The sequence below is a fragment of the Pleurodeles waltl genome, chromosome 5 (genome assembly GCF_031143425.1).
Source record: "Pleurodeles waltl isolate 20211129_DDA chromosome 5, aPleWal1.hap1.20221129, whole genome shotgun sequence".
NCBI lineage: Eukaryota > Metazoa > Chordata > Amphibia > Caudata > Salamandridae > Pleurodeles > Pleurodeles waltl.
The window spans coordinates 1,485,012,390-1,485,039,948 of NC_090444.1; the positions used below are offsets into that span (position 1 = coordinate 1,485,012,390).

Consider the following 27,559-nt stretch of genomic DNA (forward strand, 5'->3'; position numbering starts at 1 on the left):
ATGTTAATAAAAAAAGATATTCAGAAAGAGTTATGGATTATAAGTACATAATTTCTCCTCTTAAATTGTTTGACCCTCGCCACCTACAGCACGCAGCTCGTATCGGAGCAGCACAAAGGGCATGTAGGCGGCCCCGCGGCGCGGTGTATTCAAGAGCGGACGCTGCATGCGGTATCCGTGACAAGAGCTCGCCACAGTACAACACAGCCAGATAAGTGCTATTTAAAATTAATCTCTACGGACTCAGACGCGCGCCGCGGGAGGTTTCACGTTTCCACTTCCGACCACTGCAAGCGATTTTCCATTTCATTTTAGGAGATAACTAGGGAAGGGAAAAAAAAAGAAAAAAAAAGAAAACCAACGCTGAATTCGGGGCAAACAGAACGTGATAGGATGCACTTACTGCCAGGGCTTTGGAGAGCTTGGTTCTGAAGTCATTCAGGACAATGGCCACAATATCCTGGTGCGGGACGTAGGCAAAACCTTTCCGAAGGAAGACTTTTCTGGGGCGAACCAAATCGAGCGCATCCTGGAAAGGAACCTAAAAATAAAAGAAAGCAGTATCAGAAGCGACTCAAACATGTAATATCTATCCATCCCCGTAATGCCTTTCCTGGGGGGCACGCACAAACCAGCAGCTGTCATTATGTGGCAGGACGCACTTCTGTGCAGTACAAGTGAAAGAGGTTTGCTACCAGAACTTTTCTTTTACGTAAGCCTAAAAATACCATAACAATATAGACTGACACCACATCATCAAGCTAAGTGTTCACAGGTTCCTCAACTCCATGCACCTCGGGGTACCTGCTAGATATGCACATCGCCCAGGTAACTAGATCGGAGTTAGAGAATGTGACTTTGTACTTTAGACACAACGCAACAATGTAGATGTAATCGACATTCCGTGATCACGTGTACTCGATATTTGACCCTTGATATTCTCGCACGCGCCCACCGAGGCGCTCTGCAGCCACGCTTGCCATGAGAGAGTACGGCAAGCAGAGAGAGGCAGGGAAGAGCTGCACCTAGCGCAGGTTCAGCATGCCGCACACGGGGACTTAGGGTCAAGCAGAATAACACCTCAAGTGCCGAATATTTAATAGAAAGGCCGGTTGCAAGCTGTGTGACCGAAACAAAAAACATTGGAAAATTAAACAGGTCTCACCTTTGAAAGGAGGTAGCCAAATTGCCGGCTAGTAATAAATATTGGCCCAGATAAAAAAAAAGAAAAAAAAAAGCATTGGCATAGCCAATAGGTCTCGCTCGCCTTTGGGACCTTGTAAATGTTTAGCCATGCAGCACATTTGCTGCCCCTCCAACTCTCTCTTCAGTGTCCACACTGATGTTCTCGCTCCATATTCCGGCTAAGGGTCGCACGTTTAGGCACCTTCCAAATTTTGTGACGTTTTTGCTGCCACGGTTACCGTCCGTCACTGGGGAGCTCTTGCACAGACAAGAACGTGTTGAGTACGCCGCGTATGAACTCCATAGTATTGAATGAACATTTAAATCAGGAATTAGATGTTAATAATGAATGTCTGTTTTTTTCTACTGTGCTCAGCTCAAGCCGAGTATAAACTAGCACCAGATTATGCTAGCAAATAGTGGCTCTTAATTTGAAAGCTCAAAAATGTAATTATAAATTCAAGGTCAGCAATGGGGGCTCAAAGTCAATTTAACCACAACACAACCTTTGTTGCATATAGTAATGTGAGATTTGGATATGCGTGTATGAGTACTGAGGGCTCCCAGGTGGCGGTCTGGTATCAATCCTTATGCATGTATGTATGCATGCATGTATAACTGCATTTATAGAACCTGAGGTAGCGTTGAACATTAAGGGCATTAAAGAAGAATGACTTGGAGGATTTTGGTTGGCAATTTGCTTTTCTCTTTCACAATACTACACGGCCTGCCATGCAGGTTTTCAGTTAGTAACAGAAGCAGCACGAAGATAGCGGACCGAATACAGGACCTTTTAGCGCAACATGAACGCTAGTTTCACATCAGGCATTGCCACAGGTTCGAATTTCAAGTGGGCCGCACTAGCTTTCATCTTTGCAAGGTCAACATATCAGTACAATTGGATTAAAACAGCAGCAAACACGTATCAGACTCGAAGTGAACACTTGTTCCACAAATACATGGGTGATGTCGTTTTGTACCTTGTAGTACATCAGTGAAGAGAGTTTACTATTCTCAACTTCGGAGGAGGGGACTGTCGCTTTAAAAATAAACGTGCAGTAACCCACGGAAATTTGACACCATTAAATATAGAAACCTCAACCAACAGAAGCCTCTGCCACCACCACCGCCGGAGAAAAACAATGCATGACAGCTCGCAAAAAGGTATATGCGGTCGTCCTGAAAGCCCACCTAGAACACATTTATAGTTTTAATTATAGAACTAGAAAAGTCTTCTCATTTCCTATAAAACGTATTCCCTTGGGAAACATGGAACACTAGCAAACCTTAACTGCAACAGTTTCATACTGCCTGCAATTTACACACTGAACGCCCACCATGGGATGCGCAGTTCACAGACGTTTCTAGAACGGGAGTGCGGCATAGGTCAAAGAAAACAGGGAGACTAGGTAAAGGGAGAAGCACAGCTGGAAAATAAAATGAAATGGGAACACATTACACGGATGCCAATTTACTAAGGATTTAAATGCGGCTGGTTCACCTGGATCTGGGCAATTCAAAGACTGTTAAAGATGGCCACCCAAGCTGACAAGGTCTTCGGAAGATCGGTCGGCTCGGATGTTGAATAAAGCACGGTGGGAGTGGGAACCTGGTGTGTGGGAAGGAGGAGCAGTGTTTACAGTTCCTGTTGGAAAAAAACTGTTCAGCTGTGACGGCACATAAAAAAACTGGACTGTTCCAGAACATACAGGACAGTACACTACAGGTAGGGTGACCGTTTTGTCACCCTACCTGTAATGCGATTACTGGAAGTAGGAGGTGGCCATATTTTCTTTTCCTTCCCTTGCACTGGGCACGCTGCATATTGCTGTACCATTGTGAGCAACCCATCCCTGTCTGGGTCCCCAGCAGTGTGCATAATCAGGTACCTATAAAAATGCTACCTCCTGTTTTGAATTAGGTAGTGCCAAGTACTAACACTCAAAATGCTACCTCCTTGGCTGAACATGAATGCTAACTCTGTAGCATGGCACCCATTTGAACGAGAATGTGGCCACGTCCTCCCTTCCAGAACAACATCAAACTTAACTAGCTAGGAAGCCCCCTCCCTTTCTCCTGAAGGAGAAAAAAAACAACCTCCTGGAATGCATTACGAGAGCAGTGCCCACCAATGCGATCCAAACCCTCAAGCCATGCTGCCGCTGGAGGAGTCTACTCATACAGAGGGCGGGAAGAGGCGCTGCGGCAGTGGCTGCGTCCAGTACCCATAGCTCGCCGGGGTCATATCTGTCTCATGGCAGAACTAGCACCAGAGTAATAATTACATTTTTTTTTTTTTAAATTGGTGTTTTACAGCCAACAGCATGTAAGTGCAGAAGCAAAAAAAAAAATAGAGCTCACAAAGTAACAAATAACAAAAAACGAGTAAGACCATTTCTAACATGGGTAGTATAAAGCAGGCATTTACGAAGGGCAGTAACCAATGATAAAGATGGGAGGTGCTCGAAACTCACATTCTAGATATAGCATGTCTGTAACCTCCATGGCATGGTTACCCCCCGACTTTTTGCCGATGCCAAGTTATGATTGAAAGTGTGCTGGGACCCTACTAACCAGGCCCCGGCACCAGTGTTCTTTCCCTAAACTGTACCTTTGCTTCCACAATTGGCACAGCCCTGGCACTCAGGTAAGTCCCTTGTAAATGGTAACCCTGGTACCAAGGGCCCTGATGCCAGGGACGGTCTCTAAGGGCTGCAGCATGTCTTATGCCACCCCAGGGACCACTCACTCAGCACATCCACACTGCCTCACAGCTTGTGTGCGCTGGTGGGGAGAAAATGACTAAGTCGACATGGCACTCCCCTCAAAGTGCCATGCCCACCTCATATTGCCTGTGGCATAGGTAAGTCACCCCTCTAGCAGGCCTTACAGCCCTAAGGCAGGGTGCACTATACCACAGGTGAGGGCATAGGTGCATGAGCACTATGCCCCTACAGTGCCTAAGCAAAACCTTAGACATTGTAAGTACAGGGTAGCCATAAAGAGTATATGGTCTGGGAGTTTGTCAAACACTAACTCCACAGTTCCATAATGGGTACAGTGAAATCTGGGAAGTTTGGTATCAAACTTCTCAGCACAATAAATGCACACGATGCCAGTGTGAAATTTATTGTAAAATACACCCAGAGGGCATCTTAGAGATGCCCCCTGAATACCCGTCTGACTCCTAGTGCCAGCCTGCCTCAACCAGATGAGTTTCTGGCCACATGGGGAGAGTGCCTTTGACACTCTGTGGCCAGGAACAAAGCCTGTACTGGGTGGAGGTGCTTCTCACCTCCCCCTGCAGGAACTAACACCTGGCGGTGAGCCTCAAAGGCTCACCCCCTTTGTTACAGCACCCCACCGCATTTCCGCTAATGGAGATGCCCGCACCTCCGGCCACTGCCCCCACTTTAGGCTGCAAGGCTGGAGGAGATAATGAGAAAAAGAAGAAGGAGTCACCCACCAGTCAGGACAGCCCCTAAGATGCCCTGAGCTGAGGTGACCCCTGCCTTTAGAAATCCTCTATCTTTAAATTGGAGGATTCCCCCAATAGGATTAGGGATGTGCCCCCCTTCCCTCAGGGAGGAGGCACAAAGAGGGTGTAACCACCCTCCAGGACAGTAGCCATTGGCTACTGCCCCAGACCTAAACACACCTCGAAATTTAGTATTTAGGGGCACCCCAGAACCCAGGAAATCAGATTCCTGCAACCTGAACCAATAAGGACGACTGCTGACCTGAAAGCCCTGCAGAGACGACGGAGACAAATGCTTTGGCCCCGGCCCTACAAGCCTGTCTCCTGACTCGAAGAAAACTGCAACAGCGACGCATCCGACAGGGACCAGCGACCTCTGAAGCCTCAGAGGACTGCCCTGAACCAAAGGACCAAGAAACTCCTATGAACAGTGGCTCTGTTCAAATCCAGCAACAACTTTGTAACTTTCTTGCAACTTTTAAAGACCTCACTCTTCCCACCGGAAGCGTGAGACTTTACCCTCTACACCCAACGCCTCTGGCTCGAGCTCCAGAGAATCAACATCACAGGGAGGACTCCCAGGCTACTGCGACCTCGTGAGTAACCTGAGACGACCCCCCTGGGTCCCCACAGCAACGCATGCAGAGAGAATCCAGAGGCTCCCCCTGACCGCGACTGCCTGCAACAAGCACTGCACCCTCAGCCCCCAGGACCAGAAGGAACCGAACCTCAGTGCAGGAGTGACCCTCAGGCGACCCTTTGCCTAGCCCAGTCAGTGGCTGGCCCGAGAAGCCCCCTGTGCCCTGCCTGCACCGCTAGAGTGACCCCCTGGGTTCCTCTATTGATTTCTATTACAAACCCAACACCTACTTCGCACACTGCACCCGCCGCCCCTGTGCCGCTGAGGGTGTGCTTTGTGTGCTTACTTGTGTCCCCCCTCCCTTCCCCCCCCCCCCCAGTTTGCCCTCCGAGGACGCGGGCACTTACCTGCTGGCAGACTGGAACCGGAGCACCCCTGTTCTTCATAGGCGCCTATGTGTTTTGGGATCCTCTTTGACCTATGCACCTGACCAGCCCTGTGCTGCTGGTGTGGTAACTTTGGGATTGCTTCGAAACCCCAACAGTGGGCTGCCCAGGAACTGAGACTTGTAAGTGCCTTACTTGCCTGACAAACTAACCATTACTTACCTCCCCCAGGAACTGTTGATTTTTGCACTGTGTCCACTTTGAAAATAGCTTATTGCAATTTTTACCAAAACTGTATACATTATTGCTCTAATTCAAAGTTCCTAACTTACCTGTGTGGAGTACCTTGCATTTTATGTATTTACTTCAAAACTTGAACTTGTGGTTCTAAAAACTAAATTAGTAAAATATAATTTTCTATAAAACCTATTGGCCTGGAGTAAGTTTTTGAGTGTGTGTTCCTCATTTATTGCCTGTGTGTGTACAAGAAATGCTTAACACTACCCTATGATAAGCCTACTGCTCGACCACACTATCACAAAATAGAGCACTATAATTATTTAATTTTGCCACTATCTTAACACTAAGGGGAACCCACGGACTCTGGGCACACTATCTCTTACTTTGAGATACTATATACAGAGCCAACTTCCTACAATATCTCAAAGAGACAGTGCATGGGCTGCCTAGGAGAGACCTAAAGAACTGAAAAAGAGCAGCATAACGTGCATAAATCACCAACCATATGCTCACATGTAGTAGGACGCGCAGTGACTTTAAAAAAAAAAAAACTTTATGGCTGATCCCAGCGTGACACACATGTTCACATGTCACCAGACGCATGCCTATAAGTAACAGCTGCTCAGCAATCATTCGCTTGTTACTGTTAATGTACAAGTTACTTACCTTTGGTAACGAAATATCTGGTAGACATTCTAGTTGCAGATTCGTTACCTTTGACTTTCCCCAGGTGTCAGACTGGATCAGGAGATTTTTCTTCGTGTAGTACCTCTGCACGCAGTCAGGTGGCGTTGGTCGACTCCGTGGGCGTCGTGGGCATTGTGCTCGCTGTGACGACATCACGGTCGTATATAGGCACCACCCGGTGCGCTGATGTCAGTTTCTTTTCACGACTTTCCACGCCAGTAGCGCAGAACCATGAAGCAAACAGTGGTGCGCCAAAACTAGGGCCCTCAAGGGAAAGTTCCTGTCCCTAGAAATCAGTTCGCAGTGCAGGAAGGATGGGCGGGTCGATAAGGAATCTGCAACTAGAATATGTCTCTACCAGATATTTTGTTACCGAAGGTAAGTAACTTGTACATCTGATAGAGACTTCTATTTCCTTACCTTTGAATAGATACTCAAGCAATACCATCCCCGGGGGCGGGACTGCGAACTAAGATCGTACCAAAAAGTCCTGCAGGACCGAACAGCCAAATTAGCTATCCCTTCGGACCAGATTGTCCAGGCAGTAGTGTTTGGTAAAAGTGTGAAGAGATGCCCACGTTGCTGCCTGACAAATATCCAGGACTGGAACACCCCGTGCTAATGCTGTGGTAGCAGCAGTAGCTCTGGTAGAGGGAGCTCTCAAACCTTCAAGAGGTTGCTTTTTAGCCAGAGCATAGCACATTTTGATGCATATGAGTACCCATCTTAAAATGGTCCTCTTCTGAAAAGCCTTCCTTCTTTGCACCCACATATCCCACATAGAGTTGATTGTCCACCCAGAAGTCTTTGATACAATCAAGATAGAACGCCAACGTTCTTTTTTGGGTCCAGATGGTGGAGTCCCTCCTCTTCATGAGAGGGATGTGGGGGTGCATAAAAGGTAGGCAAGGTTATGGACTGTCCGACATGGAAAGGTGTCACTACCTTGGGTAGAAAAGAAGCCCTTGTGCAAAGTACCACTTTGTCAGGGTGTATGTCAAGAAAAGGTGACTTAGATGACAGAGCCTGGAGTTCACTAACTGTGCGGGCATAAGTAATGGCAAGTAGAAACACAGGCCCTCATTCTGACCTTGGCGGGCGGCGGAGGCCGCCCGCCAAAGTCCCGCCGTCAGATTACCGTTCCGCGGTCGAAAGACCGCGGCGGTAATTCTGACTTTCCCGCTGGGCTGGCGGGCGGTCGCCTTCAGACCGCCCGCCAGCCCAGCGGGAAAGAGGCTTCCACTATGAAGCCGGCTCGGAACCGAGCCGGCGGAGTGGAAGCTGTGCGACAGGTGCAGTTGCACCCGTCGCGTATTTCACTGTCTGCGCGGCAGACAGTGAAATACATGTAGGGGCCCTCTTACGGGGGCCCCTGCAATGCCCATGCCAGTGGCATGGGCACTGCAGGGGCCCCCAGGGGCCCCGCGACCCCCCCCTACCGCCATCCGGATCCCGGCGGTCGGACCGCCGGGATCTGGATGGCGGTAGGGGGGGGTCAGAATCCCCGCGGCGGTGCAGCAAGCTGCGCCGCCGTGGAGGATTCTATGGGGCGGCGGTACACTGGCGGGAGCCCGCCAGTGGTGCCGGTCCGACCGCGGCTTTACCGCCGCGGTCGGAATCCCCATTGGAGCACCGCCGGCCTGTCGGCGGTGCTCCCGCGGTCCTCCGCCCTGGCGGTCAAAGACCGCCAGGGTCAGAATGACCACCACAGTCTTTATTGCTAAGGGCCTTAAAGGACATTTGTGAAGCGGTTCAAACGGGGTACACTTAAGTTAAGATCAGGTTGTCATCTCATTGGCGCATGATGAATGGGATAGGAGTAAAAAGATGGGTGAGGCCTTTAAGAAACCACCCAACTATGGGAGATTTAAATAAAGAAGGCTGATCAGGTAAACTTAAAGCAGATTTCAGAGAGATATCCCTTAAGAGTGCCCAAGGTGGAACCCTGCCGGGCAAGGCAATAAATAAAGAGAAGGACCTGAGAGAGAGAGGAGCAGATAGATCGACAGAACTGTCGATGCACCACACTACAAATTTCATCCATCAACAGGCGTGTACAGTTTTGGTTGAGGGATGCCTGGCTGCTAAGATAACGTCACTGACTTCGGGTGGCAAGTCGAAAGACGTCAACTGTCGCCACTCAATCTCCACGCAAGAAGTCGCAAAGTTGACAGGTTCAGGTGGAGGACTTTCCCCTGCTGCTGCGACAGAATATCCTCCCGAAGAGGCAGTCTGATCAGAGGAGCTATGGCCATGTTCAAGAGCTTGGGATACCAGACTCTCTGTGCCCAGTCCGCAGCCATCAGTATTATTTGGGCCCGGCCTTGCCTGATCTTCAGAACTCTGGGCAGAAGTGGTACTGACGGGAAGGCGTACAGGAGGCCTGAGTTCCACTCGTGACAAAAAGCATCGCCGAGCTTGGAAACTCTGACTCACAAAACAGCTGACATTGCGCGTTCTCTACGAAGGTGAACAAGTCTCACCAAGGTTCTGTCCACTGCAGGAAGAGACCTTGCGCCACCTCTGGATGGAGACGCCATTCGTGATTGACCATGCATCGTCGGCTGAGTTCGTCTGTTCTGGTATTCAGGGAGCCTGCCAGGTGTTGAACCACCAGGGAAATGCCCTGATGTTCCAGCCAAGTCCAGAGACGAAGAGCTTCTTGACAAAGAGTCCACAACCCCACTCTGCTTTGCTTTTTGCAATACCACATGGCAGTGGTGTTGTCTTTGAAAACCTGCACTGCTTTCCCCTTGAGGGAGGGAAGAAATGCTTTCAATGCTAGTCGAATTGCTCGGAGCTCCAGAAGATTGATATGGAGACCGGTTTCCGCCGGAGACCAGATACCTCTAATCTCTGCCTCTCCCATGTGGCCACCCCATCCGGGAAGTGATGCATCTGTCACGATCGTAAGATCTGCTTGGGGAAAGGAGAGGGATCTGCCCTTGACCCAAACCGGATTCCTTAACCACCACTGCACGTCTTTCACCCAGCTGCCTCAGTCATTTTCACTGAAATCCAGGATAAAGGCTGAACATCGGTATCGTAGCCCAAATATCCTGGGCTCGTTTTTCGGGAGGACATGCCTGAAACTGCACTATATCCAGAACAGCTCTGATGAAAGGGAGCGTCTGAGAAGGAGTCAGGTGTGACTTCGCCACGTTGATAGTGAACCCTAGCGAATGCAAAAGGTTTGCCGTAGTCTGGAGATGGGAGATGATTGTCTGGGGCGAGTTCACCTTCAACAGCCAATTGTCGAGGTAGGGGAAGACTGGGACCCCTAACCTGCACAGATGAGCTGCCACCACTACCATCATTTTTGTGAACACCCGAGGGGCACTGGTAAGGCCAAAGGGGAGCACAGTAAACAAAGTGCTTGTGACCTACCACGAATCGTAGGTAACGCTGGTGGGTCGGCAAGACAGGAATGTGAAAGTATGCGTCTTGCAAGTCCAACGCTACCATCCAGTCTCAGGGAGCCAGCGCAGATAGGACGTGAACCAATGTTAACATTTTGAACTTCTTTTTTAGGAAGCGATTGAGGGACTGAAGAACCAATATAGGTCGAAAACCTTTGTCCTTTTTCGGAACCAGAAAGTAGGGGGAATAGCAACCACAACCTACTTCTGGCAAAAGAACACTCTCTATAGCTCCTTTGGCCAAAAGGGCTTGGACTTCCTCACGGAGAAGCGTTATATGATCCTCCGATATCTTAATGTATGATGGTCGCATGGCTGGAGGAGATGTCTCGAAGGGGAGGGAGTAGCCCTTTCAGACAATTTTGAGTACCTACCTGTCTGAGGTAATGGTTTGCTATTGGGGCAGGTGATGGTGTATCCTGCCACCTACTGGCTCCTGCTATACCTGCGGACTAGGAAGGCTTGGAGGCTGAGGAGGGGTCGGGGCTGGACTGGGCGACCCAGTGGCTCCCTGATCCCTGGGAACGTGGGATCCCGCGTCTGCGCAGGGGCTGTACAGCATGCGCAGGTCTGTGGCCAGGTGGAAAAGGACACTGTTGGGTGCCCCTTCCGTAGCCACGAAAGGTGGACTGCTGGGGTCTAGGTGCAGGTGCGAGGCCAAGGGACCAGGCCGTGGCTCAGGAATCCTTAAAGCGCTCGAGCACAGAGTCCGCCTTGTCTCCGAAGCGACCTGTGCCATCAAAGGGCATGTCCATCAAGGATTGCCGGACACCCCCTGAAAAGCCAGACGTTCTCAGCCAGGCGTGGCATCTCAATGCCACCATCGATGCAACCGATATGCCCAGAGAGTCAGTCGTATCCAGCTCACAATAAATCATGAACTTAGCTGCATCCCTCCCATCTGTTACAGCTTGGGACAGGACAGCCCTGGCCTCCTCTGCAGGCAGCACTTGCGCGACCATATCCCAGAGAGTATATGAATAGCAGCCGAAAAGGCATACGGACCACAGCGCTACTGTTGGAAGAAAACAACTTCTTCCCCAAATTATCCAGTCTTTTTGACTCCCTATACTGGGGTGCAGCAGGAAATGCGCAGGGTGAAGAAGAAGCCTGGATGACGAGGCTCTCGGGCATAGGGTGTTGGGTCAGGAATTTTGGGTCTGACGGCGCAGGCCAATGGCGGCGGGCAATCATCCTATTCACAGGTCCCAGGGCTCTGGACCAAGTACCCAAAAGGACGTCTGTCAGTGCTTCATTGAAGGGTAAAAGGGGCTCGGAGGAGGAAAACCCCGGATGAAACACCTCAGTTAGGATGTTAGGCCTAACCTCCACAGAAGGAAGCTCGAGGTCCAAGACCTCAGCCGCCCTTCTCACCACCATAGAGTAAGAAGCACCCTCCTCTGTAGCCACGCTAGGAGGAGAAAGCATGCCAGTGTCAGGGGAGGTGTCTAGTCCACTGGCATCACCCAAATCCTGCACCCAGTCAATTTGGGGGTCAAGCTGGTATTCTAAAAGGTCCAGTGGCCCCTCCATTCTCTCCCCGTATCCATACCCACAAGAATAAGGGTCGGGATCAACCCTGGGCCCAAGAGAGCCCATATAGAACAGAATTAGCGTCAAGCAATGTCATTCCAGATCTGGGTTGTCTGGTATGAGATCGATGTCGATTGTGGGCCCAACCGATGTCAGGAGCGTCGACGTCTGACCCGACACCGGGGAAGGTTGTCGTGGCACAAATGTGTCAGGACTGATCCGCAACTGGATCCGGAGGGGCCCTCAGGAGCGGAGGCTGACTGCTTTGAAACTGAAGGGACCCCAACCAACTCAACTGCGCCTGAAGGCAGGTCGGGCCGCTCAAAACAGAGGCACATGGCCTCTTAAAACTCGGAGTTGGGCAGGGGGTGGCTTCGGCTCCCGGGAAGTCAGGGAATCGCAGAGATGACCCAGAAGGCAGCTCCGTTGATGGAGGACTAGTGTGTCTTTTTTTTTTTTTTTTTTTTAAATATATTTTATTGAAGATGCACAGTGTACAAATACCAAAGCAGAAAGAAGGCTGAATAAATACAATGAATACATTCAATAAATACACATCATTACATAAATTCATTTCATCAATCTACAGCAGACATCAAGACCACTGAGAGGGGGCGTATGAAATAGCCTGTTCACGACCATTAGAATACAAATAAAGTGCCAAAATTGAGCATAATTAAATAAATGAATAGATCCCCTACGAGCCTGATTCAATTATTGCCTAGCCACTGTGCAAACGGGGCCCAGATAGCTTCACCCATCCGTCTACGCCCGCGGCCCATACACGCATAAGAGCCCATCTCTAAATAAAACAATGAGCACATCCGAGCCAGCCAATGGTTAAAAGTTGGTGGAGTTGACTCCAACCAATCAGATGCAATAAAGCAGCGGGCCACAGACATGGCTAGAAACAAAAACCTCTGTGAATATTCTGGGTATACCACTCCATCAGTTCCAAGTAATACTAATTGCGGTGAAATTACCACCTCCCGATGGGTTAGCCTAGTTAAAAAGTTAGCCATATCAGTAAAAAATTCATGTAGCCTGCTGCACTTAAAAAACATATGTACCAGGTCGGCCGATACACTCTTACATCTGGGACACACCACCCCCCTTGAGCTGCCCCAATTAAATAGCTTAGCGGGAGTATAATATAAGTGAAAAATAGTCTTATAATGTTGGGCTTGTGGCCCAGCAGATAATATAAAACGCAGTGCCTCTAAAGAAGTACGTACTGCCACTTCAGAAGCTCCAATATTCCGAGCCCACCTCTCCGCCTGTTTACTCAAGTCATCTGGCATTAAGTTCAAGAAGAGCGGATAAAGCGAGCAGACCCGCCCTCTAGTGGAGTTATGAGGAACCTCCAGAACTGGAATTCTATCCCCCACCTGGCCAGATGCTGATCTAAAATTTACCCCCCAAAAATGTCTAATTTGCAAATATTTAAAAAAATCCTTAGTGTTCAATGAAAATTCACTTGTCAGTTCTTCAAAAGATTTAAGGTGGGTATTCCCATAGAAATCACCAATACACCAAACTGTGCCCACCTGGTACAGTATTCATCCTTAAAAATGTCAGGAAGTACCGACGAATTCAAAATTGGGGTGTAAAAATTGATCCGGCCGATTCCAATTTTTTTTTTTTTAACATTGGTCCAGACCTTAAATGCAGCCCAGACAGTCTTGAACTTAACTTTTTTAAAGTAACTAGGCTCCACTGTTCTCAAGAAAGCTGCATTGGCATGACTTCCCCAAATCATATTATATATAGTAGGACAAATTTCGCCAAAATCTCTATTATCAGCCTGTCGATTAACTAATGGTTGGATATATTGCAGTGCAGATACCCAGTAATAAAAAAGAAAATGAGGGGCCGCCCACCCCCCCCCCCCTCTCTCTGGGTAGCACTAAATACTTATATGCCCGCCGTACTTTTTTAAAAGACCAGATAAAACTAGTTGCTAAACTCTCCATATGCTTAAACCATTCTTTGTTAAATTCCAGCGGGATGGTGCGGAAAAAATATAGGACCCTAGGTAAAAAAATCATTTTAATAAGATTGCATCTACCAATAATTGTTAAATGCAGATTGTTCATATGATGCAACTCTTTCCTGGTTTTAGCTAAGACAGGAGCAAGATTGCTCTCTACTATCAAGTCCAAATTAACCGACAATCTGACACCTAGATAGGTCACTTGATTGGCCCTCCTGTTGTCTTCAATAATGGCCCACTCATTGCCCAATATTTGGCATTTACTCCTATTTAATGCATAGCCTGAGATTTCCCCAAACTCCGCAGCTAGTTTCTCTATTTGTTCGATCGCCTTCCCTGGTTCAGGAGTAGACACGGCTATGTCATCAGCATATGCCAAAATTTTAAACCTGCCCTCCGCCATTACCATAGGCGAGATCAATGTACTTTGCAATAACTTCTGAATCAAGGGGTCTATATAGAGTGCAAACAATAAAGGGGAGCAGGGGCAGCCCTGCCTAGTTTCTCTTGTAATATAGAAGGGTTCTGAAATTGCCCCGGCTAATTGAATTCGAGCCAGGGGCTTCTGATATAAACCTTGTATAGCCTTAATAAAACCAGCCCCTATATTAACTTTACTGAGCACTGTCCATAAGTATTTCCAATTGACCCGATCAAAAGCCATTTCGGCATCTAATAATATTAATGCCATAGGGGCCGCCATAGCCTGAGATGCATCTAACATGGTGATAACATGCCTAACATGATCGGCGGTCCCCCGCCCGGGAATAAACCCATGTTGCCAAGGGGAAACAAGCCCACCAATAACTCGACTAAGCCTAACAGCAAGGATTTTGGCATACCATTTGGCATCCGCGTTTATCAATGAGATAGGTCGGTAGGAGCCTGGTAAAAGTGGGTTCTTCTCTTTTTTAAAAAATATAACAATGTTAGCCTCCAGCCATGAGCCCGGCGCCCGCTCTCCAGCCTGTACTGACGTAAAGAGTGCCATGATATCATCCTTCAATTCCTCAAAAAACGTTTTAAAGAATTCTATTGGGATCATATCAGGGCCAGTGGCTTTCCCATTAGATATAGCAGTTAGAGCCGAGATAATCTCATCCAACTCAATGGGGGCAGTCAACTGACAACCCTCCTCTTGCGATAACTTTGGGCACGACATATCACTCAAATACTGAGCAATCTTTTCGTCTCTCTCATCCGAGAAGAGGTTTTCCTGCTGGTACAATGCGGAATAATATTCTTTAAACACCTGTAATACTAACGTATCTCCATACACAATCTGCCCCAGCCTATCTTTAATTGCCAAAAGGGCACTCCGAGCTGCCTTTTGTCTAGTCTTATATGCAAGCACCTTGCCCACCCTCTCACTAAACTCATAACATTCCTGCGTACGAATCTGGGCTTTAATGATGTCTTGGTCTAAATACAACTGAATGATCTTGGCCTTCATGACCGTAATCTTATCCAAAGTATCTTGTATTGGAGCATTATTCCTTGCAAGCCCCACTATCTGACTCTCCAGAGAAGCCAATTCGGTCTGGGCCGCAGATATAGCTAGGTGCCGTTGTTTCTCCCGCCTAAGGGCGTAGCTCAGAGTTTCCCCGCGGATAGCAGCCTTTAAAGCATCCCATAACACCCCCGGTGGAGCCGTACCCCTGTTAAAACCCAAAAACTCAGTTAGCCATACTTTCATCCGTGACACATAAACTGAGTCAAGCAGCAAGCCCCGGTCAAAAGACCAGGGTCTCAGATGTCGCTCCTTACACAAGTCCGAGAGTTGTACTACCAAGGGATTATGGTCAGATATGACCCTAGGGAATTTTTCCACCAGAATTCCTTCGCATAACGATGAAGACAAAAAAAAGTAGTCTAACCGGACAGACTTTCGGTGGGGCTATGAAAAGAAAGTGTAACCAGGATCCATAGGCATACAATGCTGCCATGCATCCACAAGACCATGAGTCTGCAGCAACATTTGTAAGGCGCGAAACACCTTCGGCTTTCGTCCGACGTATGAACCCTGATTCTGTAAGGGGATATTAGTCTCAGTATGTATATTAAAATCCCCACATACAATAAGCAGTAAGGCCCAGAGTGCAAGTTCAGTATTCAACATATTAATACCAGCCGGATCATCAACATTAGAGCCATAGATAGAACACACAGTAAAATTTGATTGTCCCATAGCACACTCTATTATCACCCATCGGCCCATGTTATCAACCTTTTTCTTGACCACCTTAAGAAGATCTCGCCGTGTAAGTAATGCAACCCCTCTAGTGTTCGTTTCTTGGGTGGTGTACGCGACTAATTGGAAACCAGGAAAATCCAACAAATACTTTTTAGCCGGGGTAACATGCGTTTCTTGCAAACAAATTATATCTGCCCTTAATGTTCTAAGCTCATGAGTGGCAAGACGTCTTTTCTTAGAATCATTTAGCCCACATATATTTAAGGTGGGTACCCGTAAAACATTACGGTCCCCCATTGAAAATTGTAACAAATACACCCAAACTTACATCTTGTTTCATCATACACCTAATAATCTCCTGTGCCTTCAAATGCATATTTCTGTGCATCTCCCATGCAAAACCTACCCAACCCCACCCCACCCCACCCCACCAATCACCTCCCCACCCACAAAAGGAAACCCTACCTCCCACCCACCCCCCACCCAACCAAATGAGGCTTCCAGACTGTAGTCTGTAAGATGTACAAGCAGCCCTCCCCCCTTGAAGGGCTCCTGCAGCGACTCCTAGATTAAGCAAATTGACTAACCAAAGAAAAATTGTTTCCCCTAAAAGACTAGACCCCCACAAACCAACCATTTGAATAAGAGCACCCCTCCTCCTCTTCTGCTCTCCCCAGGCTACCCACCTCTATCACCCGCCACTTAAATTTTTCCTTTTTTATTTTTTTATATTTTTTATTTAAATAAGCCCTGCTCTTTTTTTTTTTTTTTTTTTTAACCATGTATCAACCATGTATCAACAGTTAAGTCAAAGACTGCAAGTACTCCTTGGCTTTGATCTCGGATGCAAACACTCGTATCATCCCATTATATATAGTCTTAAGTCGAGCCAGGGACAGTAGATAGGCTTCCGCTCCCTTCTCCTGGAAGGGGCTAATCAGTTGTCTCAAATGCCATTGTCTCTCTACCGTAGCATGGCCGAAGTCGGGGCGGGAGAAGAATGTACAGCCCTCACAGCTAATCCTAGCATCAGGGCGGGCTTTCTCAAAAACTATTTGGCGCAACAGATAATTGCCAAAATAGACTATAAAGGCCCTAGGCTGTTGCTGGGCTGTTCCACTTCTTCCTGTTAATTGTGGATTCCTCAGATGTAGTGGAAACCGATGGGCTCTCTGTATCTCTTTCTCCCAGTCCCATCCAGTCTGCTCCGGGAGTGCTGCTTTAAGCAATCTAATTATAAAGGCTCTTGAGTCCTGCCCTTCTACACCTTCTTGTATCCCAATTAAGCGCAAGTTGTTACGACGTTGCCGGTTTTCAAAGTCCTCTACTTTCCACTGAATATCAGAGAGTTGACTCTCATGCATAGCGGCTTGTTTTGTCACTGCACCCAAATCTGATTCCAGTGCGTCCGCCCGGCACTCAATAGCAACAATCCGCTCCCCAATTTCAGAGCATGTCTTCGCAACCTTACGGATTGCCACTTGTAGTTGCTTCGTGGCCACCCTGGCTTTCTTGCTGTCCCTCTGCGTTTGCTTATGCTGTGACGTGATAGTCTGATAAATAAGGTGCAGAGAAGGGGAAGGGGGCGCAGTCTCTACATTCAGAACATTAACCTCTGTCTGAGCTGGAGCCACTGAAAGATCACCCATACTATGCAGCAGTTGTTGTGTTTCTGTGTAGTCCCAGGACATAGCTCTCGTCCTAGACACCACCTTCTTTTTTTTTCCCCTCTTCTCACTGGACTTACCAGCTTTGTCTAGTCTTGTTACCTCAGTCTGCTTTGATTGGCGTTTGACTGTGGTGCCCCTCAACACAGAAATAGGGGTTAAAGGCGCTGTAGAACTATTACAAGTCTCTGAGTCTATGGAGGGGCAGGTGCTGTCCTCATCCGAATCTTGAGATTGATCCGACAGGGAAAAAAAAATTCTCCCCAACTTCACCCTGAGCTAATAAGTCCACTCTACCCTGCCGGTAATCACGGATCGCCTCCAGAGTACAAGCCGGAGTTGACGGGTCGGTGCTTGGCAATAAGCATACTGCTGCTGCTACTTGCTCGCAGTACCCTGCCCCTGACACCACTTCTTGCGCCAGCCCTGCATTGCTTTGAGACCCAGGGGCATATAACGGCAGGTCAATTTCCTCCTTAGATGCAGCTGCAAGCCCATTACCCCCTACACAAAAAAACAGAAGCCTGTGGGGATCCCCCAGCAATGCAACTTACAGTTTGATGTACATCCAGAGAGCGGCTACCAACATTGGTTTTCACCTGAAGCGACCCTCCACTATCTGAGGAAGCCAGACATCCTGGACCAGTGCTGTCGCCATCCCCAGCCAATTCTGCTGCACCTCGTATAGGTCCAGTATCAGAGTCCTTTATAGTAGGGGCAGAGTTATGAAGGGCTTTAAACATCCGGGGTATAGTCACCACTTCCTCCTTTTCTCCAGTCTGTTTTGCGCCATTCTTTGCCTTGTACGTCTGCCCCAAAGCCGCAAAGTTCCCTGGGGCTGGCTGCCTGCCCTCAGGCACATTCTCACCACTGCTGGTGTTTCCAAAGCCGCTGTTCCTGGTGATCCCCCCCCCGAACGAGGGGCTGGGGGTCCAGAGGTCGTCGTTCCTGCGACCCTAGTTTTAGCCGGCTGCCGCGTGCAGCTTTCGGGGCCATCCGCCGCTGTTTGCCACGAGGGGGTAAGAAAATAGCAAATGTCCAAATGAGGAAGCCACGGCCGTTATGGCCGAAATCACCCAGGGAGCTCCTAATAAATCCGTCGATTCAGCGCGCAATACTGCTTGGCAGGTGATTGCCGCAGATATAAGCGGGAATGCCTTCATCTGAAGCCGCCCGCATAATCCTCCCTGCGGGGGGAGACAAAAACGCCACACTGGAGCCGGGGAGAAGGAGAGCTTTCTGACCGCTAGCAACTCGCGGCCGCCATCTTGCCTCAACGAGCTAGGACTAGTGTCTCGATGCTCTTTCCGCGTCGTATCATCCGATCAACGGGATGAAGTCGAAGAACGCTTGGCTTACGACTTCTTTTTGTGACCCGAATGTCCCGATGACTTGGAGGACAAAGAGTGGTGGTGACTCTGCGGCCGATCTCAAGACCTTCCTCTCGAACGGACCGTGAGCGCTGCGGAGTCGAGTTTCGGGCCACCATGAGCTTTAGCGACCGCTCCCTCAAAGCCTTCGGGTTCATGGCCTGACACTCGACGCACGACTTCGGGTCACGATCGCGCTCCAAACACCATAAGCACAAGAGGTGGGGATCAGTCACCGACCGTTCGGTGACAGGAGATGCAGGGCTTGAATCTGGCCTTGCAGGACATCCCTCGACAAATCCACAAACTCATCAAAAATGTTGACGTAGTTAAAAAATGACTGCGGTAGCTCTAATCCTGATCTGCGCGTAGGCTGCCGCGGAAAGAAAAGAACTGACGTCAGTGCACCGGGCTTGCGCCTATATACGACCACAAAGTCATCACAGCGAGCACGACGCCAAAGGAGTCCACAGACGCCACCTGATGGCGTGCAGAGGTACTGCTCGAAGAAAAATTATCAAGATCCAGTCTGATGCCTGGGGAAATTCAACGGGAAAGGAATCTGCAACTAGAAGCCTGTATCATATTTAATATAACAAGATGGCGGACACCCACTTTGAAGTAGTAATTTTTTAAAAAGTACATAAATGAGCAAGTGAGTCATCTCGGAATAAAGTCAAGGATGTACTAATCTTAAATACTGACTACACTGAAAACAGCAATATTCATAAAAATGCCAACATTTACCAATTATATGTTAGTGCAATCATTACACCAGTGCTGAAGATCTATACTACCTGGATGAATATTCGCTGTACTGAATTGTAATCGACTATGTGCTTCTCTCTCTGATTACATTTACAACAGATTATTATTATTATAAGTAACTTATTGGGAGGTGTGGCCAGGCTGGCCGCAGAGTAGGAGTGTTTTCAGAAGCTCTGCCACCGGAAAGCGCAGCACACCGGATCGGACACCCAAACATGCCATCCGAGGGTATGGCGGCGATGCCTGTGTCCACTGGAGGCCCCCCGAGTTCAGCTGAGGGCGGCAGGCCCAGCGCTGGGACTCGCAGTGATCGGAGGTGCGGACCGAGATGAGCCCCTGCTGGAGCGGCGAAAGATGGCGGCCGCGCCGTGACCGGGTCCCGATCGGAGTGCGGGGGCAGTGAGTACAGCGACCCAGAGTGTGGGCCCAACTAAACTGTGAGCCTGGAAATCCCTGGGCGGACATCGAAGTAGAGTAGAGCAGAGCAGAGCAGAGACTGGGCAGACAGCGGCGGCCAGTGGGGCCCAGACAGACTCTGGTGGGGCGTGCAGAAAAAGGGCCCAGAAAGTGAAGACCTTCGCGGGGAAGAGAAGGAGGGGAACAGCGCTGTCCACGTACATAACGCACCAGACAGCCCTGTGCATCAGATGAGCCAAGGTGCGCTGTGAGCCCGGATGGTGGAGCGGGACAAGCACGGAAAGAGGACAGGCGCTTATGGCATGGAGACCCTTGAGGAGTGGTGGTCCCCGCCATAGCACGTGTAACGTTGACAATCAGGAGTAAGTGAGCAACTCTGGCAGATGTCTGCGTGGGGGCTGGGAGTGTGGCCTCCCACCGCAGTTAAACAGAATGGAGATGCTCAAGGCGTGCTGACCAGGGACGCAGGACCAACTCGGGCAGGAAGACAAGGTCATTTCGGGAGCAGGGCCCCAGGTGGAATGAGACTGGAGCCAGCTGGAGGGGACCGCTGCAAACTTGAAAGAGCACGTTTATTAGTGCAATAGCAAAGCCCACATTGGTATCAGCTTAAACGGGGTCAAAGGAGCAGGCGAATGGGTTGAGACAGCAACAGGAGGACAGTGGACCAGATAGGGGCCTCGATAAGACACGGGCAACAAAGAATGACGTATCAGAGTCAAAGCAAGAAGGAGGGCTCTCTTAAAGAGCTCTTCAATAAAACCACTGCCAAAAAAGCAGCACTGTCTAGGACCCCGGAGCAGGAGGGCAGAGAGGCAGCTGGGACGGGGTCATCGGAATGCAATAGAGTGCCACTGACTAGAGCATTCAGGCAACAACTCTTTAGGTCCCTACGTGAAGACTTCGCAACACTGAAGCAGGAAATAGCGGCTGACATTAAAGACCTTAAGAGAGGTAGCTGATTTGGGACAGTGTGTGGACACGATAAAACAGACGCATGACAAACAAGAGGAAGAACCGGATTGTCACAGGATTTAACTCCTCGCCTTACAAGACAAGAACCAAGAATTGCAGTATCAAATAGAGGCCCTAGAGAGCAGATCACATTGCTCTAACATTCGAATAAAAGGAGTACCTGCGCAGGCAGTGACGGGGGCCTTGGAGGATTTTGTGGTGCCTCTTTTTCGCCACGTGGCACCGGCCTTGAAGGAACAGAACATTGTGCTTGACAGAACACACAGAGCTGGCCGTCCTGCTCCCACGCCGGGCCAGGGTCAGGACATACTAACCTGTCTGCATCACTATAAAGAGCGAGAGGTCATAATGGCAGTGGTCCGCGACACAGCATCTATTGAGTCTGAGGGCCATCAGTTCGGCCTATATCAGGACTAAGATAACACTGCAGCGATGTAGACCGCTCTGGAGTGACAGACCTCTTCAGGGAGGAAGGTATTAGATACAAATGGGGCCACCCGTTCTGGCTACACTTCACCTGGCAAAACAAACTTCGTAGCAACTGTACACTGGAGGAGGCGCAAGTACTGTATGGGATGCCGCCGAACCTCAAGAGATCAGGCCCAGAAAGCAGCATCACAGGCACAACTGCCGGGTGCAGTCAGGGGACGCCCTAAGACGCACAACCGGCGACATAAAACGCACAAACCTTCAACGGTTAAGAGCCAAAAGGAGAGGTCGGCACTGCTCAGAAGTCTACGCAACCAGGATAGCATATCAGAAGCGGATTCGGATCACGGAGATGAACTGGCTTGCTATGTGGGATCTCACCCGGTTACCTAGCAGCTGCTGCTGCTGCTGCTGCTGCTGCTGCTGCTGCTTCCTGGATAATTTCAGCAGGTAGTCCGCGCGACGACACAGGCAAGGAGACAATAGACTGGGACATCCGGCTGGCGGAGCTCCGCTCTACCGGAGTAGTGGTTGAACTCCAGACTGACTGATGAACAGGCACGGCCCCCTTGGTTTTGCTGATGTCTGTTCCCAGGCGGGGAACTCTGTTAATGGTTAATCCCCTGTTGAATGTTCATTTCTTATTACCTTTCCACAGTATCCCAGAAGGTGCGGCACCCTCTTACCTCTTCACTCCCAAGCACATGCATGGGGAAGCTCACACACTGCACCAACCATACGACGTACAGCACAGCGATACCTATCAACCTTCCCACTGATAACCATACTTAGTCTTAATGTAAGAGGCCCTAACACCCCAGTGAAAAGGCAGGCCCTTCTGCTGCAGCTTAGAGACCTGAAGGGCAATATATGTCTACTACAGGAGACACACCTACTTTGCCAGGACTGGAAAAAAAAAACGAGGACGCGCTGGTTTGACCGTCAGTTTCATTCATCGGGTCCTGGATGGCGGGCAGGGGTGGAGATCTTGCTGGTCACAACTTTCCCAGGGAAAGTGATTCAGGTGCAGGCTGAGAGGCTTCTTTCACTACAAATTGACATGCATGGGTGCAGACGGATGATAGCTAACATTTATGGGCTACATTAGCACCAAGACTGTTTCCTAAAAGATGCATTGAGTAGAGTCCTAGCAACGTCCGACAAAGATATTGTAGTGGGCGGAGACTTTAATATAGCCCCAGATCCTCACCTAGACAGGTCCATCCAGAGATATGGCCAGCCAGGCGCCTTCTCACAGGGTTTTCAGGAATGGCTTGAGAGGGCTGGATTGACAGACTTATGGCGTCGACACCACCCAGCGGACAGAACGTACTCCTTCTCGGCCACCCATCAGACAAATGCCCGTATTGACCTCTTCCTCAGCTCTCCACGTATTACCACCGGGTCCACCAGTTCTGCCACTGGAGTGGCCTCAATCTCAGACCATTCCCCTCTCACACTCTCCCTTACTCTACTCGCCTACACACCAAGTAGACAGTGGCGTCTTAAAGGACTTCTAGCATATGAGGACATTCTGGCTGAAATTAGGGACACGATATGCCACTTTCTAGCTATAAACGATACTCCCACAACCAATATCACGAACCTCTGGGAAACCTTGAAAGCAGTTGTAGGAAAGTGACGCTCATGGCATAGTTACCCCCTAACTTTTTGCCTTTTGTTGATGCTAGTTATGATTGAAAAAGTGTGCTGGGACCCTGCTAACCTGGCCCCAGCACCTGTGTTCTTTCCCTAAACTGTACCTTTGTCTCCCCAATTGGCAAAGCCCTAGCACACAAATAAGTCCCTTATAAGTGGTACCCCTGGTACCAAGGGCCCTGTGGCCAGGGAAGGTCTCCAAGGGCTGCAGCATGTATTATGCCACCCTGGGGACCCCTCAGTCAGCACATACACACTGCTCACAGCTGGTGTGTGCTGGTGGGGAGAAAATGACTAAGTCGACATGGCACTCCCCTCAGAGTGCCATGCCCACAACCCAATGCCTGTGGCATAGGTATGTCACCCCTCTAGCAGGCCTTACAGCCCTAAGGCAGGGTGCACTATACCACAGGTGAGGGTATAGTTGCATGAGCACTATGTCGCTACAGTGTCAAAGCAAATCTTAGACATTGTACGTGCAGGGTAGCCATAAAGAGTATATGGTCTGGGAGTCTGTCAAACACGAACTCCACAGTTCCATAATGGCTACACTGAATACTGGGAAGTTTGATATCAAACTTCTCAGCACAATAAATACACACTGATGCCAGTGTGGGATGTATTGAAAAATGCACACAGAGGGCATCTTAGAGATGCCCCCGTATACCAGTCCAACTACTAGTGCCACATCCAGACGGGTTTCTGGCCACATGGGGTGAGTGCCTTTGTCACTCTGTGGCCAGGTACAAAGCCTGCACTGGGTGGAGGTGCTTCTCACCACCCCCTGCAGGAACTCTAACACCTGGCGGTGAGCCTCAAAGGCTCAAGCCTGGTGTTACAGCGCCCCAGGGCACTCCAGCTAGTGGAGATGCCCGCCCCTCCGGACACAGCCCCCACTTTTGGCGGCAAGTCCGGAGGAGATGAGAAAAACAAGAAGTCACCCACCAGTCAGGACAGCCCCTAAGGTGTCCTGAGCTGAGGTGACCTCTGCCTCAGGAAATCCTCCATCTTGTTTTGGAGGAGTCCCCACAATATGATTAGGAATGTGCCCTCCTCCCCACAGGGAGGAGGCACAAAGAGGGTGTAGCCACCCTCAAGGGCAGTAGCCATTGGCTACTGACCCCCAGACCTAAACACAACCCTATGTTGAGTATTTAGGGGCAACCCTGAACCCAGAAAATGGTTCCTGCAATCAAACAAAAAGGTCTGACCTGAAAGCCCCGCAGAGACGACAACTGACTTGGCCCCAGCCCTAAAGGCCTGTCTTCAGACTCCAAGAACCTGCACAGCAATGCATCCCGTGGGACCAGTGACCACGGAGGACTCAAAGGACTGACCTTTGCCTAAAGGACCAAGAAACTCCTGTGGACAGCAGCTTTGTCCAAAACTGCAACAAATAAACAATCTTTAACGGGACTCCAGCCTCACTACGGAAGTGTTAGTCCCCAACACTGTGCACCAAACGCCCCCAGCTCGTGTACAGAAGAACCAATACTGCAGAGAGGACCCCCAAGCGACTCCCACGACGTGGACACCCTGCGACGAACTCCCTGCACCCCCACAGCGATAACTGAAGCGAGGATCCAGAGGCTCCCCCTGACCATGACTGCCTGGTAACAAAGGAACCCCTGGAAGAAGCCCTGCAACCACAGCCCCCAGGTCAGAGAGGAACCAACTACCGGTGCAGGAGTGACCAGCAGGCGGCCTCCCTCCTTGCCCAGTCGGTGGCTGGCCCGAGAAGCCCCCCCCTGTCCTGCCTGTATCGCCAGGATGACCCCCGGGTCTCTCCATTGATTCGTATCTGAATAACAACATCTACTTCACACACTGCACCCGGCCGCCCCTGTGCCACGGAGGGTGTGTTTTGTGTGCCTGTTTGTGACAACCCCTCCCCCCCCCCCCTCCAGTGCTCTACAAAACACCCCTGCTCTGCTCCCCGAGGACACAGGTACTTACCTGCTTGCAGACCGGAACCGGAGCACCCCTGTTCTCCATAGGCGCCTATGCTATTTAGCCTTACTTTGACCTCTGCACCTGACCGGCCCTGTGTTGCTGGATGTATGGGGTTGCCTTGAACCCCCAACGGTGGGCTGCCTATGCCCAGGAGACTGAACTTGTAAGTGCTTTACTTACCTGAGAAACTAACTACTACTTACCTTCCCCAGGAACTGTTGACTTTTACACTGTGTCCACTTTTAAAATAGCTATTTGCCATTGTTGCCAAAACTGTGTACATTACTGTTTTAATTCAAAGTTCCATACTTACCTGTGTCAAGCATCTTACAATTTATGGGGGGGTACAAGGCGGGTCATTTGCTGGCCCATAGACTCCGTACGCAGGTCACGGAGCGACAGGTGGCAGAATTAAGGTTACCCAATGGTACATTGACATGTCAGGAAGAACTGATCCGTCAACAGTTAGGACGGTTCTATTCAGACCTATACTCCACCGAGGGGATTGACTATTAGGGTGTGGAGGACTATTTGGATTCTGCGCCTGTGGCCCAACTTCCACCTGTATATAGTGCCACTTTGGAGAGCGATATTACACCCACAGAAGTCCTCGCGAGCATACACCAGTTGCAGCCGGGTAAAACTCCAGACGCGGATGGATTTAGAGCGGAATTTTATAAATCTTTTGGCATTCAGCTAGCCCCGGTGCTGGCTAGGCTTTACAATGCGCTGGGCTCATCTCACCCTCTTCCACCTACGATGCAACTGGCTATAGTGACGGTCATCCCTAAATCAGGGCAGGATCTACAGCTCTGCTCCTCCTACCGACCCATCACGCTACTAAATGTGGATGTGAAGATCTTCGCGGGTATCCTAGCACGTAGGTGGTCCTCGTACATGCAGCATCTGGTAGACCCGGACCAAACTGGGTTCATACCTGAATGGTCCCTGCTCTTCTTCTCTCTATTGACACAGAAGAGGCCTTTGACCGAGAACACTGGCAGTATCTCCACGCAGTCTTAAGGAAAATTGGGTTTGGCCCCAGGTTCTGTGAGTGGATTTGATGCAATTATGACAAACCTGGTCGCTGTAAAAGGGGGGGGGGGGGGGGAAACTATCCCAGCAATTCCCCATATTGAGGGGCACACGCCTCCTTTTGCCTCTATTATTTGCTCTATATATAGACACTTTTGCTGAGCATATACGGCAACATCTGGATATTTCTGGAGTGTCAATGGGCGGTCGATCACATAAATTGGATCTCTACGCAGACTATTTGCTCCTCCACCTGTCCCGGCCTCAGACCTCTCTCCCTGGGGTCATGGCGGACCCGACAGCTTTTGGTAGGGTATCCGGTTTTAAAATCAACCTTGCTAAATTCGGCCATATTGAACCTCACCACCCCAGAGGTTGACAGGACATCCTTGGAGGCCACTCTCCCCTTTTCGTGGGCTGCACAGGGGATTACATACTTAGGACTGGGGATATTCCCCACAATAGACAGTAACTACAAGAAGATACTCAACATTACACGCTCAGACTTAAAGTGGAAGACACATGGCCTCTCCTGGCAGGAACGCCTAACCTCGGTCAAGATGCCAAAGATACCCTATCTTCTGCAGACCCTGCCATTGCAACCGCCCCTTAACCTCTTAGACAAAATGCAAACGCTCATTTTGGGCGGAAAGAGGGCCAGTACGTCAAGAGCCCAGGCATACTTTCCACAGACCGAGGGAGGGTTGGGAGTCCCACACCTATTGAGCTACTACCATGCTGTGCTACATGGTTGAATGGAACCGACCACTGACTGAAAAATACTGGTGTTTTATCGACCAGGCAGTGGCAGGAGTCCACATCTGGAAGGTACCATGGTTGCCCAAGAAGCACCGACCACCAGGGTTGTATGTTTCACCTATTCTGAGCGCATGGGACAAAGTACAGGTTATGAACGGGCTCTCCACACCGGTCTCTCCACAGACACCGATTATCAGAAACCTATACTCCCACCCCTTCCACATTTGACGACCCTGCCTTCATACCTGTCAGGAAGGTAAGTGCAAGAGGATAGGCTACCTTTTTGACGAAGACGGAGTCATGGACTTCCACAGCCTCCAAGCGGGGTACGGTTTCCCGACATCTACCTATTGGCAATTCATGGCCGTTAATCACTGGGCGACCTCGCCCGCTATACGTCCTTATGCGAATCGAGCCCTTACGAAATATGACCAATGGTTATTGTAGGAAGTTGGCTCTGTATATACTTTCTCAAAGTAAGAGATAGTGTGCACAGAGTCCGAGGGTTCCCGTTAGAAGTAAGATAGTGGCAAAATTAGATAATTCTTATGCTCTATTTTGTGGTAGTGTGGTCGAGCAGTAGGCTTATCAGAGGGTAGTGTTAAGCATTTGTTGTACACACACAGGCAATGAGGAACACACACTCAAAGACTTACTCCAGGACAATAGTTTTTATATAGAAAAGTATATTTTCTTAATTTATTTTTTAGAACTACAAGTTCAAGGTTTGAAGTAAATACATACAATGCAAGGTACTCCACACAGGCAAGTTAGGAACTTTAAATCAGAGCAATATCATATACAGTTTGTTAAAATGGCAATAAGCTATTTT

The 27,559-nt window shown here is 49.5% G+C and overlaps 1 protein-coding gene across 3 annotated transcripts in view; it reads right to left on the reverse strand.

The window, feature by feature from the left end:
* PRIM2 (DNA primase subunit 2) overlaps positions 1-27,559 on the reverse strand; it is an 801,093-nt gene that overhangs the window by 620,889 nt on the left and 152,645 nt on the right. For all 3 annotated transcript variants that reach the window (XM_069235757.1, XM_069235760.1, XM_069235759.1), the window contains exon 7: positions 404-541. In XM_069235757.1, coding sequence (XP_069091858.1) covers positions 404-541 — 138 coding nt within the window. The remainder of the gene's footprint in view (positions 1-403; positions 542-27,559) is intronic.